At 42.5% G+C, this 14,436-nt stretch overlaps 1 protein-coding gene and 2 long non-coding RNA genes across 13 annotated transcripts; 2 read left to right on the top strand and 1 right to left on the bottom strand.

Moving 5' to 3' along the window:
* The first annotated feature begins 160 nt into the window (after window positions 1–160).
* LOC116930565 lies at window positions 161–760 on the top strand. The gene is made up of 2 exons (XR_004398465.2): window positions 161–362; window positions 464–760. It is a non-coding gene; the product is annotated as an uncharacterized LOC116930565 (long non-coding RNA).
* Window positions 761–1,763: 1,003 nt separating this feature from the next.
* On the bottom strand, window positions 1,764–9,558 carry LOC116930508 (trafficking kinesin-binding protein milt). 3 transcript variants are annotated; one of them, XM_032937900.2, is made up of 13 exons: window positions 9,527–9,558; window positions 8,590–8,694; window positions 7,120–7,196; window positions 6,067–6,271; window positions 5,839–5,994; window positions 5,504–5,634; window positions 5,106–5,428; window positions 4,752–4,964; window positions 4,421–4,622; window positions 3,643–3,799; window positions 3,437–3,578; window positions 2,996–3,353; window positions 1,764–2,924 (listed from the first exon to the last, which is right to left on the bottom strand). In XM_032937900.2, exons 3-13 carry the CDS (start codon window positions 7,168–7,170, stop codon window positions 2,550–2,552), a joined length of 2,313 nt encoding a protein of 770 aa, XP_032793791.2. In that variant the 5' UTR covers window positions 7,171–7,196; window positions 8,590–8,694; window positions 9,527–9,558; the 3' UTR covers window positions 1,764–2,549. The 3 variants fall into 3 exon arrangements, with proteins under 3 accessions (XP_032793791.2, XP_045024097.1, XP_045024098.1); XM_045168162.1 differs by lacking the exons at window positions 8,590–8,694; window positions 9,527–9,558 and adding an exon at window positions 7,369–8,263; XM_045168163.1 differs by lacking the exons at window positions 7,120–7,196; window positions 8,590–8,694; window positions 9,527–9,558 and adding an exon at window positions 6,332–6,553.
* On the top strand, window positions 8,586–13,416 carry LOC116930537. 9 transcript variants are annotated; one of them, XR_006642574.1, is made up of 7 exons: window positions 8,586–8,720; window positions 11,293–11,381; window positions 11,446–11,963; window positions 12,059–12,308; window positions 12,411–12,649; window positions 12,735–12,977; window positions 13,064–13,416. It is a non-coding gene; the product is annotated as an uncharacterized LOC116930537 (long non-coding RNA). The 9 variants fall into 9 exon arrangements; XR_006642571.1 differs by having other exon boundaries at window positions 11,293–11,410; window positions 11,572–11,963; XR_006642579.1 differs by having other exon boundaries at window positions 11,293–11,720; window positions 11,779–11,963.
* Window positions 13,417–14,436: the final 1,020 nt, after the last annotated feature.

Below are 14,436 nucleotides of genomic sequence, written 5' to 3'. Positions count from 1 at the left end.
TGACACCGACGCCAGCGCCGCTGGTGGCCAATTCGATAACCACGTGTTGGTCGCAGCTGAGAACTTGACGAAGCAGTCGGACATTCCTCAAATTTCCATATCAAGACACTTCATGGCCATATCGCCTATCTAACAGTGGATTGCATTCGATGGTGGGGGGAATCGGCTGCCAAATGACGTGGTTAAAGATCAACGCCAACGACGTCTTAAATGTCAAATTTTAAAAATGGCGAGTCAGTGATCGATTGAGGATTATGGCAACAAGGCTGCAGCCCTTTGGCCAGCATTATCATCCAAACGTCATCAAGCACATCTGGACAACTAAACACTCGAATGCTTCATGGTTTGCACGTGCGCGGATGGTACTATTTCTTCTTTTACTTTCGAATCCTTCCAGCACGAAACTGACGGTCACGTCCATTTTCGCTTTCTTGCTCACCCCCTTTTTTTTCCTATTTACCAGGTTTGTACAGAATGAAACCGTTGCACGTGGTCTGATTTCAACAAGAAACGTCACACACACACAAAAAGAACGGGACTTGAATTCATTAGTCACTTATGATCAATGGGTAACAAATTGTGTCCCGAAACTTCTTCACGGTGCACTGAACGGCTAAACGCGTGAACGCTTCTGCATTTACTTGGAGGGTCGACGTTGATGTCGCAACGCATCCAAATCGTGACTTGTTTATTTGTTTTTGTTGGCTAAAAAATGAAAAATGTTTTCTTTACATTTTAGGGGTTTTTCCCATTTTTTGAATTTTTTTATTTTTTTTTTTGTTACAAAAATCACAACGACCGAGACTAACCAAAATGAGGACCGCAATCGTTTTGGCAATTAGTTGGTTTGGGTTGAAAACAATGACACGTTTTCTGCTTGGCGAAATTCCCTTTTTTCTTTGCGAGATTTATTTGCATGGAATTTTGTGTTTTGCTATTTCCCTCCACCGTGAGTTGGGAATGGTAAACGGGACGTCATGGGAGTTTAGGTAACGAGTTGTTCCGCTTTTAGATTTCCTCACAAATCCGGATGTTCAAACGTAACGTGCAGCTCAAAATTTCATTTTTTTGTTTCTTCTTTTCAAATTCTACAGTCCACCGAAAATTGGCCAAGGACATACGCAATCCAGCGGAGTGATATGTTTAGAAATCGCAAAAAATGTTCATTGTATTTGTTGTTTAATATGGCAGGACGAAAAGGATTGGGGGTGGGGGGAGAAGATATAAAGCATAACACAAACGCATATAAGATCGGTATGTTAATAAACATGGGGGTAGCAAATAAGGGGAACGAAATGTAAAAAATATATAAACCTGTGCTCGAGGTGCTATATGTACATAGGGAGAGGGGGGGTTGGGTTGATGTTAGTTAATTTTTTTATTTAATTATTAGTTGGGGGTAGTAAAGGTATTTTCAATAGCCTCACCCCCAGATTAAATAGCAGCACGACGAAGCGAGATCTACAACAAAGACGCATCAGACAAGACACACAAAAATGTGAAGGCAACATAAACGTCCAAATATCAATGAATTACAAATAAGCACTACTGTAATATGACGATTTTTTTTTTTTTTTTGAATTCGATGACACGATTGGCAATCTCCATTTCATCCGGTGTTGGTTTAGAAAAAAAAAAAAAACTAGGAGGCAGACACAAAAAAAGGGGGGGGATTTCACACATATACATTCCGTCCGGCAGCTGGGAGGGTGTTGACACTCGAATTGAGAACGCCAATTCGAATGGCATACCGGATATACACATTTGAAAATCTGTTGCCTTTCCGTGTTTCACTTTTTTTTTTTTTTTAACTCGTAGTGAAAATGTGTGGTACACGCAATGATGTCCCATCTGGCAGTTATGACGTAACGACATAAACAGAGCACCAAACTTTCGTTTCAGGAAAGAGGAAAAATGTTAACTTGAGCTGCTCTCGGCACTTGTCAAATTGCCCGTGTCTTTAATGTTGGCCCGTCGACGATATCCATTCGGTCTCCCACCCAATTACAGCACATCCTCGTTTTGGCTACTAAGCCCCCGCCAATCTCTCATTTCCAACAGAGTTCATTCAAGCAAACGAAAAATCTATGCTGTTTTAAAGTGTTGCGATTTAACGCTTTTCTTTTCCTTAAAAAACAAAAACAAAAAAGAGGGACAAAAAATGAACTAGTTAAATTTTTTTTTCGCCCGAACGGATGGCACGTCATTTGTAACCAAACACCAAAGTCGACGTCATCATCGATATTTGATTGAATACGGCTTTTCTCTACCATCTCTTTCCGCCTGCCTTGTGCATAACGCAATAAATATAATGACTAATTTAAAAGAAAAAGGGGCGAAATCGCATTAGAAAAATGCCAATGACTGATTGTTGCGCATTCTGAAACTTTCCTTATTTCCCAACCCGACTCGACGACCCTCTCTCTCTCTCTTTTTCTCGGTAAATGTCCGTAGTATCAAAAGCTAGACATCCGGCAGTCGACTTTCAGCGTTTTTCATCATGGCGGGATGGAAGGGAAGAAAAACTTGAGCCCCAAACAAAGTTGTTGTCAAACGACTTGGAACTTGGCACGGATGTCGAAGTTGGATGCAATGCTAGAAGAAGGAGGCGAGCCGAGATCACAAATCATGTTGAGACCGACAGAAGAGGATCGATGCATCGGACTCAATTTCGGGCTGGGCACGTTTTCCACACTGGAATTCGACAAATTCCTGCGGATAGGACTGCGCGATTCCGAACAACTGGCAACGCCGTCTTTGCTGATCTGCCAGGCATCCGAATCGTCACGATGGCCGTCAGTTACGTACGTCAAATTCTCTAAAGCGACCCTCAGCGTTGTGGGAGACACAGACGAAAAGGTTTGGTTCACTTCGTCCAGACCCAATTTCTCCAACTTGTCCAGCAAATGCATCCGCGAGACGGTCTAAAAAAAAAATTCGAAAAAAGGAATTTATCATTCTAATCTTTTGAATGAGATATGCCACAGATAAATACCTCGAGTTCTTTGCGTGCAATGCGAGGAACACAACGACGAGCTGGAAGGGGCGTTTCTTGGCCAGTTAACGTCCGCCTTATCATTTTGGCTCCTTCGGCTAGGAATTCCCACGTTTCGGAGAGAAAGTGAGACGATGACCCATCTGGCGACGAACAGCCTGGACTGTTGTTGGGGGTCGACAGACCACTCCACCCAACGATCGAATGACCAACTCCTCTTTCATGTAAGGCTTCGACTAGTCTGCGTTGGGAGGGTAAAGTGGACCCGTTTTCTGATCGATTGCCGGACTGCAACGAATTGACTGAATGATTGAGACTAGGATAATCGACCGATGACGTCATATAACCACTTTGCATCCTTTCAAAAGCCAAAAAAAAAAAGAAGAAGATTATCAAAATAGATTGTGGCATTCAAAATTCGTTTGACTTGTGACGACTTACGATGAAGTGACACTCGTCAAATTGTTGGGATGAGTCGCTGTGGAATTGGTCAACGTGTAAACAGGTGCGGACGAATCGAACGTTTTGCCGGCCACCGTTTCCATCTCCTCATCTTCTTCGACGTCAAACAGACTGTACATTTCTGTAAACATTTTCCCTTTCGTGGTTAATTGAGTAATTAAACAAGCAGCAAACACAACTTTTACCTAGGAAATCCCGCTGATAGTTGAAAGTGTCCACATGTGTCGATTTGGTTTCCCGCGTCGCCACACCGGGTCTCTCTTCCAACAGCGTGCCCAGGTGCGGAGTGGCCAAGCGAGACCAATGATGCAGCGTCATGGAACCTTCCATCGGTTTAATGATCTAATACAGACACATAAAAAAAAAAACAACAAAAAAACAGAAAGGGAATAGAAAATAAAACGAATTAGCTAATTACACGTCATCGACCGTGAGAAGAAGTCAACGGCATCATTCAAATTCGTGTCAGTGCACACACGTCCATCTCAGTCCAACAACAACAAGAAAATCTACGGAACAGCTGCCAACGAAACGAACATGCGTCAAGAAGATTTTCAAGCGGTAGTAATCGAATTCCATCTGGTCCATGTGACAGCGATTACCAACGCCATTATCGAGATAATAACGTGATGGAAAACGAAAAGAGAAATTGTCCGGGTACCGCAATCGAGGGAAAATTTAGCGAAACGGAACACACTCCTACCTACGGTTTTTCTTTTTCTGCGTGACGCCATTTTTGCGATCGTTTTTTGTTTTTTCCTGGTTGTGTAAATGAAGAAAAATAACAACGGGGGGATATAAACAATAAGATGTACGAGCTGGACAGATGGGAAAAGCAATTCGCCTCCCCGACGCACTAACTAAAAGGAGGGATTTGTTTGTCCGCAATGAAGAGTCGTTACGTTGTAAGGACAAAGTTTCAGTCACGACATCTAGTCTTTGATTGCATGTAAATGTACATACCTTGAGCTTTTCTGGATAATGAAAAGAATTTAGGCTGCTAAGACCGGATCGGCTTCCCGTTGACATGATACTGTCCGGCGTCCTCCAACCGTGTCCATCATGAGATGGGCCAGTCACAGTAGTTTTGGGTGCCAATCGACGTAGTGCGTGGGTTAAATCGACCGTTCCGGGTGTTCCTGGTACGCCCACCTTCGAAGTCGCCCTGGTGACACGATTTTCTTTGTTTATATTGGTGTGCGTGTTGTACGAAGGAGAGCATAATACGATGTAGGCCATACATCACCAGAAAAAAGAAAAACTAAAATAAATAAATAAAGGAAAAAATCATTACGGGTAGTCTGTTTCCGACGTTGCAGTCAGTTTCTCTAGCACAGATTGGGCTTTCTGGAAAGACGGACTGATTTCGGCCATCGGAGTGGAAGTGTTGACCGCAAGCCGGGGTGGCATTCGAGGCCCATCAGTCGTCGGTGTCGATGCTAGCACCCTGGGCTCGACAGCCATTGATGCGCACCGGACCGTATCGAAAACACGCTGGTACTGAAACCTACGACAGCAAAACCAAAGTGTTCCAGTAAAGAGAGGAAGAAAAAAAAACAAACAAATTATTAAACAAGGTCTCACGTCTCTCCCAACTCACGAAAGTGATGAAGAGCACATGGAGAATGAGAAAATAAAAAGGCCATACCGAGAAGGAAGGGTTTGCGGCGTGGAACTAATCTCGGATGGCCAACTTTCCGAGCCGAGTGATGAGAGTTCCAATTCCGAGGCTAAAGAATCCGGGTGGTAATGTGAAGTTGCTCTACTGGGCGGAGCAGAAGCGCCGGCCAAACCGCGAGAAGTGGGAAGACTCCGCTTGTTTTGCTCTTTCACTTGCTCTTGCGTTTCGTGAAGCAATTCAAGGATCTCGGCGTACTTGTCCTTGTATTCAGACAATTCGACGGCCAGCTCGTTTTGGCATTCACGCACCACGTGCAATTGCATAGTCAAATCCTCGTTTTCCAGTGTCAGCTGCAAAAAGGGAAAGATCAAAACATCACTTCATCTACCCGAATTTAATAGCCTGTTTTTGTTTGTTTTCTTTACCTCACGAATTTTGTGCCGTTGACTGACCAGCTGGCCCAGCAAGCTGGTAATCTCTTCGCGATGTTTGTTCGTCTCATCATACTTATTGGCCAGTTCTTCATCCAGATTTTTGATGTGGCTATTGGCTTCAGCTGGCATATGGAAATAAAGGCAACCGGCGGGAAAGAAATTAATGAAACGATACGCACAACACAAAAAAATAAACGGCAGGTTCCAGCTACTGGCAACATTCCCTGTGGCTAATCATTATTCGTTAACGAAGAAAAAAAAAAAAAAACAAACACAAGGGGAAAACATTGAAAAGCAGCGATCCTGGTGATGGCGTGTAACTGTACCTAGTTGAGCGACGACTTGGTGCAGCAGTTGCTCCTCGCGCAGTTCGGTCTCCGATGATTCGTTGGCCAGCTGCGAGGCTTCCGCCCGCAACTTGCGGTTGTCATCTTCCAATCCTTTGACTTTACGTTGGAGCAAGTCAGTTGTGAAAGCCCTCACTGCGCAATGATTGATTTGTTATTAAAAATAATTGCTTTAACGAGACTTCAAATGGAAAAACTTGTTTTTACCGCCTTCCGGACTGCTGTCATCGAAATCGTTGGAATAGATCTGCAAGAGCTCGCCCTTGAGGAGCAGATCGTGCCGCAATTGGGTGACTGTATCATGGGCACTGGTCAGTTCTCCTTCAACGGCAATCAAACGCTCTTCAAGCGCCTTGTTCCTCGTCAAAAGTCCCTGGCCGATCCGGGCCGCCAGCTCCAAATCCTTCTCCTTCTGCTCAAGCAAATCATCCATTATGATCAACGAACTGACAACGCTGACACCGTGACCAACCAACGAATCGCAAAAGCTTTTTTCTGACACTTGTACGGCAGCCGCCATGTTTGTTTTGTTTTTTTAATCAAAATTGAAAACGTAACGACTTAACGTTTCTTTTTATTTGGGGGGGAATTAACTCGTTTGACCACCTGTCATCTACCCCAAATGGAAGCGCCAAGAAATAAAACCATCAGAGCGGGACCAGTTCTCGAATAAGTTTGAACAATCGGTTGGTCCTTACAACAATAGTTTTTATTTTCGTTTTTGTCATTCTTTCTTATCGAAGCTACTCACACGCCTGAGGCGTGTTGTTGTCACGGGGAAAATTAACAATGCGAAGAACGTACGCAATAATCATAAACGAGGACCCCCAGAAAAGAAGAAAAAAAAAAAATGGTCACTAGAGTTGCGTGATAGCGACGGGCGACAATCGACCACTACGCCTCAGGCCAATTCGATAGGGGATGATGATAACGACGAACGAACGGCCGCGGATCCAGCCCCGCGTGACTGACGCTCTACATGTTATACATTTAAGTCTCGTCCGACATTTCCTTTTTAATTAACCCACTAACAACGGGAGAAGAAGAACAAAAGACTTAGAGGTCACAAAGAGGAAAAGCTGATTACGTCCTCAATGTCGGCTTTTTTTCGGTTTGTTTTACCCTCGTTACGAGTTACAAGGTTGTTTACACTGGTAAGAAGACACGTCATTTCCCACTCGTTCACCGTCAAATTATTTTAATTTGGGCAATCCAAGGAATACACAGAAACTAGAATTTTTAAAAAAATCGCACGTTTACCTCTTCGAGTAGGCGCGTGACCGCTTCGACGTCATTATACGTCTTCGTCATTTGGCTGACACGCTCGCCGCATAGCACTGCATACAATCAACAGATAAGAAAGAAGAGTTAATTATGTAAACTAGGTGAACACGTGAACTGATATTGCCAAAGACTCCTCGAAAGGGTGGGCGCTAAGGATAAAATTCCAGATCAAACTCGACACGATCAACTGGAGAAAAACAAAACTAAAACTAAAACAAAACACACCTCGGCTTTGCACGTCGGCAATGAGCGAATCCAAGGCATCGTCGGCGTGGATGACGTACATCGCTCCGCCGATTCGACTGCACGACCATCGACAAACGATGGTAACTCGCGACGACCGTACACCGGCCGCCAAATTCAAAACAAGAAAGGCGGGCACCTTCGAGGCGCCTTTGAAACCGAGCTCGATCGAAGCGATCTGCGGACGAACTGGGCCGTTGCTCGCCGTACGCCGAGACGGCAATACAGGAACGCAATTAGTTCCGCCGAAACGGCCATTGTTTTTCTTATTCTTCTTTTTCTCTATTTTTTTCCCCATTTCCACAGTTTCTCTCTCTCTCTTTCTCTTTCTCTCCTCCACTTCTTTTTTTTTCTTCTTCTGGTTAGCAATCAAAAAAAAAATAACAGACACACATACGAAAAATAAAAAACCCACTGACTCTCTTTGAACACGACGTTTCCCTGACGAGAAAACGCGGGACTAAAGAAAATCACACAACAATCGGGGAGTGATCGACCGACAAGTGTCTGACCAAGAGAAAACCGACCGCTTCGCTTGCAGTTTAGCCAGTTGAATCATGTAAGTCATCAAGAAGCAGCGATACAAACGATTCTTCCTGTGCACGTTCACAAGGTTATTTCTCCGCCCTTCAAAACGATCGTCCTCCTCTTCTAGGGTTCTTTTGTTGTTCAACACTCTTTGGGGAACTGTTTCCTACGAGAACAAAATTTTTCTTTTTCCTCTTTGCCCTTTGCGCCTTTCACCCCCAGCCCAACTTGCTTCGCTGACGCTCGCGTTGAAATTATGAGAGGGGGAGCTTTGGGGAAAACGTCTTTATAGTGAAGACGTCCTTCTTTATATTGCTCACATACCTGGAACCGTTCACCTGGATTCTCTATTCACCTTCCGGCGGTGATTAGAATGCCAAGACTTCTCGCCCTCCCCCTCCCTGTCCAGCATTTGGTCTACGTGACCACATCCACGTTTGTTTTGGTGGATGTGATCTTGTGTTGTTGTTATGTTACCATCCATAAAACCGGTTAGGTTTAATCAGGTTCTTTTTCTAAACTCAGCAAGTTCAACTTTTATCAATAAAAAACCCTTACGGCGTAAAAATGAATATGACCCTAATGATAAATAATAAAAAAACCTTGGCACGAAATAGGGAAACGAAATGCAGCAAAGTCAAACACACAAAAACTGAGCTCGGATTATGTACTTACGGAAATAATTCAATGTTTCCTTGGTTTGTTCGGGCGTCAGATCTTCGGTTATGGCTGGAATCCTTTGCGATGGCGGCGGGATGTACCAGTTTTGATTGTGGTAACCTGTCGAGGATAAAAAACAGAGATAGGTATGTAGTCATTATGTATTATCGTAACTGTGCTTGTATCAGTTTGCGCTATCTCGTTCTCTGGTGCCATTAAAACTCGCAAAACAAAGGCCCTTAACATACGACGCAAAAACCAAGTCAACAATCATAGATTTTTAGAACGTTAGCTTTGGTTAGCAACAGAGAAAAAAACAATTTGGCATTCACGTGTTTCACGTGTGTTTAGTATCAAAACAACCAACCAACCAACCACTTTCCAGTCACGAAAAACGAATGAGAAACGGCCACCCTGGAAGTGGTTCGTGAGACTCTATGCCATTCAAAAGCTCATGATGAATTATGAAGATGAGAGAATTTAGGGAATTAGGTTGGCGTGAGAATGAAATTATAAATTCCATGGAAAGGGCGCAGCAGAATCCACACAAAATCGAGTTTCATCAAATGGAATTGAAAATAGTTAAAAGAAAAAGCTCCTACCCTGTTGCGAAGACTTTCAAAAAATCAAACGTCGTTGTTGTAACTGCCCAGCTGCTTTTCTTTTTGGACATTGATTTTTCCTCAATCAGGTTATCACAATTTACAAGTCTTCTAATCATGACACGTCGACAGATGGACCCTGCCCCCCTTTCCCCCTGTTACAAAATTGTCTTTATTGATATTGATTCCGATGATGCGAGTCAATCAGGGCGTGCTGGATTGGTGGTCACCAATTGACATTGATGCACCGAGAAGTAGGCTGACTGGACATGCCATTTTTTCTTTGTCTTCTACATTTGGACACACACAAAGTAACGCAACTAGTGAGATGAAAGAGGCCTTTTCTTTACCGGTGAGGGCAGCAGCAGAGTCAGCTCGCAGGGTGTAAAGTGGTATTTTCTCTTTGACAGGGCGGAGGCTTTCGGCGGAGGCCGACCAGTGAAGACCTACAAAACAGATTAAATAGTGGGAGTTGAGCAGACGATGTTAAAAACCGCGTCCAACAAGACATTAAAGCGAAGCCGATTGATTCCGAAACCAAACGACTGTTTGATTCTATTTTAGTAGAAGTTAGAAATAAAAAACAAAACAGTGGACGCCTGCGCGATCAATGGTGCCGATAACTTGAGCCCTCCCCCAAAACAACAAGAAAAAAAAAAATAACGAAACAACCTAAACATAAGTTTTATTTAAAACCCTCATTCGATGCCAACTAATACGAAGCCAAAATAATTCGTCAACCGCAGCAACCCTATGGCCTCATCATTTTCACCGAGATGAGTCGTAGAAAGCGAAGCTACAATTTCACAGGTCAACCAGGCCGCAGCTCAAGTTTTCTCTAATTTCTATATTTCTCACGCATTTTTTTTACAAAGGTTTATTTATTGTAAAAGCATCAGCGTGCCGCAGAATATCATTACAGCATCACAACGGTTCCACTTTCGTTACACCGCGTGAGTGAAAGGCTTCGTTTAAGTGGGACCGTGCTAGCTATTGACTAACCTCATATATTCGCTTTGGAAAAGAGTGCGGGGATCGTGAGGAGGGGGAACGTTGCATTACTTACTTACCGGTCTTGGACGTGTTTAAATCCAACGTGCTGGTTCGATTGACGACTTGGTCTTTCGCTCGACCGATCACCGGCGTATGAAGAGGCAATATGGCGGGCCGTTCTGAAATTCTTGCAACAGTGCAGCCCGTCTCAACCAGGGGGGCGGCCAGTTTGTTGGCTCGCAACACCCGAATACTGAGTGTTCCTGAGCGATAGCAAGCAACGCGACCGGCACTTCCGCCTCGCCTTTCACTTGATCGTTTATGTAATCTGGGATGGTTGAAAGGGGGAAAAAAAAAAGGAATAAATTTACCATACGAAAAAGACAAGACAGACTTGGAAGGAGAAAAAATATGCTTGATTCGTCGTGCACGAGAAAGTAACAGCTCTTTCAACATAAATTGCGGTGTTCGTCACCGCAGAGTCAGTGCCTCATGGCGACTTTCCATGTGGTTAAAATTATCCTCGTGACGTCGCGGGAGTACACCTACCCGTTGAACGTTTCCCAAGTCACGTGACAAGTCTTTTTCGTACAGACGTAGGGTATTCACACACGCGCGCACAGCTATTTTTGAAGGAAACGAATTGAACGAATCATCGCCAGAGGGATTGGCGGATATTAACTATTTAAATTACTGCACAATGGGTGGGGCAGAGGGAACATCGTTCATGTGGTGGTTTCTGCTAGAACACGTTTTACGGGCCAAGGTCTATGACTCGCGAAAGTTGCATGAGTTTCCACTGTCTAAGCCCTCAAGCTCATACAAATGGATCAATAACTAGCAGTGTTGTGTACACCGGGGAAAACCAGCTAAAGCCTGATTGCTCATCCAGGTGTGCAGCACCTGCACACAGGAATGTTTTCAAAGGCAATAAGGATAACATCAATATGCTAGCTATTCAAGTTTGCAATAGCGATCAGTGTAGACTTGATAATGTCCCCGAAGAGTTGAGGGCAAACCTAGAGTGAATCGAGTCCCAGCTGCAAATAGGTCTAAAATAGCTGTTTGTAAACAAAGTGTCTTGATATACATTTAAAGTAAGTTTAAACCCTTTGGTTCATAGTTATATCACTGGCCCCAAGCACTTTATGATAAAAGGAATGGCAATCGCTATTACACGGTCTCATCCTCTACCGGAGCCTGATAAACGTTGTGAGTAAACAAAGCACGAGGAAGGATAAGTGAGTACACTAAACAAATTTTTTGTCTTACCTAGTTATACCAGAATGATATGGGTGGCTTTTTTTACTTAAATATTTAAGAATTCCTCGATCTTCAAGGTAGTTATTTTCCACCTTGCGATCTGAACTAACAAGAAGCGTCTGCTTTTGCTTTTTGTTAGGTAACCGGGAACAGGGCCAATCGCCATCTACTGGAGTGTTATATCACCACAACGAATGAAGTAACGAAATTCTTAACAAAAGAAAAATGTAACAAAATTATTAAAGATCGAAGCAAATACGCCAAGACTAAACATTGCAAAACTTTACGGTAATAACAATACCAGTTAACACATTGATTAATCGAAGCTATTTCTAATTATACCAAGATTGGTGAATTGCCAAGACTTCGTCACGGATATAAATGGGAACTTGTGAGCTGCAATACTTGAAATTTCGATTGATGAAACGCATCAAAATTATGTTGAAGTCTTTGGTAAAGCTTTATTAAGCCAACTTGTCAGATAATTTATAAGGAAAAATTTTTCAATGCGTTCGGACTCGTCAACCTTAGGTAAAACTTGAGCTAGTTAAGAAACGTTAGCACCCCTATCTTTTGACAACTTTAAAAAGCAACTAATTATATGCCATAAAATTTTCATTTATTAGGCAATGTCAAGTTCTTTCGTCAAATGTAGGTGTGATTCTCAAAACTCTTGAACTAACCAATTATACGTTAATTCGATGCGAACTATAGACAACGCCCTTCTTCATCAAGACACAATTTCAGGATTTGCATACACATTTCAAATAAGGTTATCGATTTGTACCTCTTACCGAAAATGTATCGACAAATTTTCTGAATGAAATGTTTCGTGGTGACGTGGAAGCCCCAGTGGCCTTACTCGACGTATGCGAGGTACAATATATAGTTTAGCCCAGCACGGGTTTCGCTCTGAAAGTGCAACCACTTTCATTCCTGCCAACACACATGTAATAAAATAGATTTTTTTATCGGCAGGCGGAAGACGGCCATAAGAAGCCAAGCATTCCAGCTCAATAATGAAATCACGAGTGACCAGAAATTTAATCAAATGTTTCTTTCTGAACGGCCAGTTCCCCTTTCAATGCTCATCGCACGTGCGGTCGATTCTATTGACAAGCCAGACACTACAAGTGTCACGCACAGCATACTTCTGGAACTGATCAAGCAGCGGGAGTGACAAACACATCGTCTGTGGGCCACGGCCAAAAAAGAGGGTATAAAAGTACAATATAAAGAATTCTTTGATTCCGCTTTCACCACAAGGCTCGTACTAAACAGATTTTTTTGTTTTTGTTTTAGCATTCTGGCGTCGAATATTTTTCATTGTTTGTGTCGACATGCCATTGAAATGCTGACACGAAGCCGTCGGAGAGATCACCGATTGCATCTGTGGTAGCTCATATGAGCAGGCGAGTTGGCATGTTCGTCAATACTAACAAACGTGAAACTTTGGGAGCCTTAGAAAGAAACATCAAAGAGACAATAGCTTTATAAGCGATGAATCACGGGATTCGGAGACAAAAGCTATTACAGATACTATATGTACGTATAAATATAGAGTTTAACAGCAAATCTATTCTTTCTATATGGTATGGTCTATATAAATAGCTTTTGACAATAATATATAGGAAGCCCAAAGAATGGAGAAGAGTCTATGACCCGTTTTAGATGGCCTACGCAAACTCGAAAAAGAATAAAAGAAAAAACAAAACAAAAAACAGTTGGGATAAAATAAGGAAATGACAAGTCTCGTCATTGGATTCCTTATACTCTTTCGCTTGGCTGCACGCAATTCCAATAAAAGACGGTGACTTGCCCTGGGTCCCGAGTCAAACGCATGTTGCAAAAGACCAAAGGAGTTCCTGGAATGGGACGGTCGATTATTCTTCGACGACGCAAGTGTTACGCATATCCACGTGTTTGTCCATTTGACGCATTTGAAAAACAAACTTCTAATGCGTACACGTCAGGTAAAATTGTATATTCCGCTTAATAGTTTTCTCCATAGAGACAAACAAGTATACAGTTTCCATGGTGGAATCATGCCCGTTAGTTTGAGCCGGGACGAACTCAGGTGACAGAAAATAAGCCATACAAATGGTTTAAAATGGAAAATAGCAAGATGAATGATACTGCGCAAAGCTGTTTTAACAAGAGTCCTCGACACCGTTCAATGTCGTTATATACTTCTATGAGGCCATATTTTGAGGCAGGCCGACGTATAAAGAAAGTTACAAACGAAAGCTTATTAGGCCTAATCCCATCACATTAGCAGAGTATTCTGACGCACACCTAAATATATAGGATCAGGAAGATTTGCGACTCTGATGATGAAACTTTGTGGCTAAGCCTATTTGAATTTAGACGCGGTTTATATAATGACAGTGAGTGCTTTATTGATTGCAATTTTTATTATATTCGGAAGGGAAAACTGAAGTACTTTATTAGCACAGTTTTCTCTCCATAGTCTCTTTACCTGCACTGAAGGTTATCTTGCCATTCCTCTGGCAAATTAAAGTCATACTTAACTTGAATTCAGTTACCATTTCATGAATTCGTCAAACACGTATGTTCGTTGCTTGTATAGAAAAAAGAAAATCTCATTGCCGAATAGCTCTCTATTCGCATGTCATCGCGGAAGGCAATCCGGGATTCTTTTTCACGTGGTGTCACAGTGTGCGATAGCGTCATATTTACACAGATAAGACAAGAAAGTATAGTATAAGTAAATTATTCGTGGTCGATGTTGGAATACTGATAGGCTATTCCTTTTTTTTTTGTGTGTGTCAAAATATAGACTATAAGAATTCTAGAGAAATGCTAAAGAGACACAAGAAGTATATCTTTGTTTGAATAGAGATCAACGTTGATGATCCGTTTTTCTTATTCAACTGGAAAACGGGAATAAAACACACGACACCGTCTTTCTTGAATGAAATATTTGCGTTCCTTTTCTTTATTCTTACTCTTTTTCTGCTTGGCGAGATGCTTTTGACAGTGA

Source organism: Daphnia magna, linkage group LG1 (genome assembly GCF_020631705.1).
Source record: "Daphnia magna isolate NIES linkage group LG1, ASM2063170v1.1, whole genome shotgun sequence".
In the NCBI taxonomy this organism is placed as follows: Eukaryota; Metazoa; Arthropoda; class Branchiopoda; order Diplostraca; family Daphniidae; genus Daphnia; species Daphnia magna.
The sequence above is the reverse complement of the archived record's forward strand: the minus strand, read 5'-3'. Positions and strand labels throughout refer to the sequence as shown.

Coding starts and splice junctions, on each gene's coding strand:
- LOC116930508 (XM_045168162.1), bottom strand. CDS start 7,684: ATGGGGAAAAAAATAGAGAAAAAGAAGAATAAGAAAAACAATGGCCGT. Junction 5,635..5,838: donor CCAAGTCGTCGCTCAACTAG/GTACAGTTACAC, acceptor TCCATATGCCAG/CTGAAGCCAATAGCCACATC. Junction 3,354..3,436: donor TTGACGAGTGTCACTTCATC/GTAAGTCGTCAC, acceptor GGCTTTTGAAAG/GATGCAAAGTGGTTATATGA.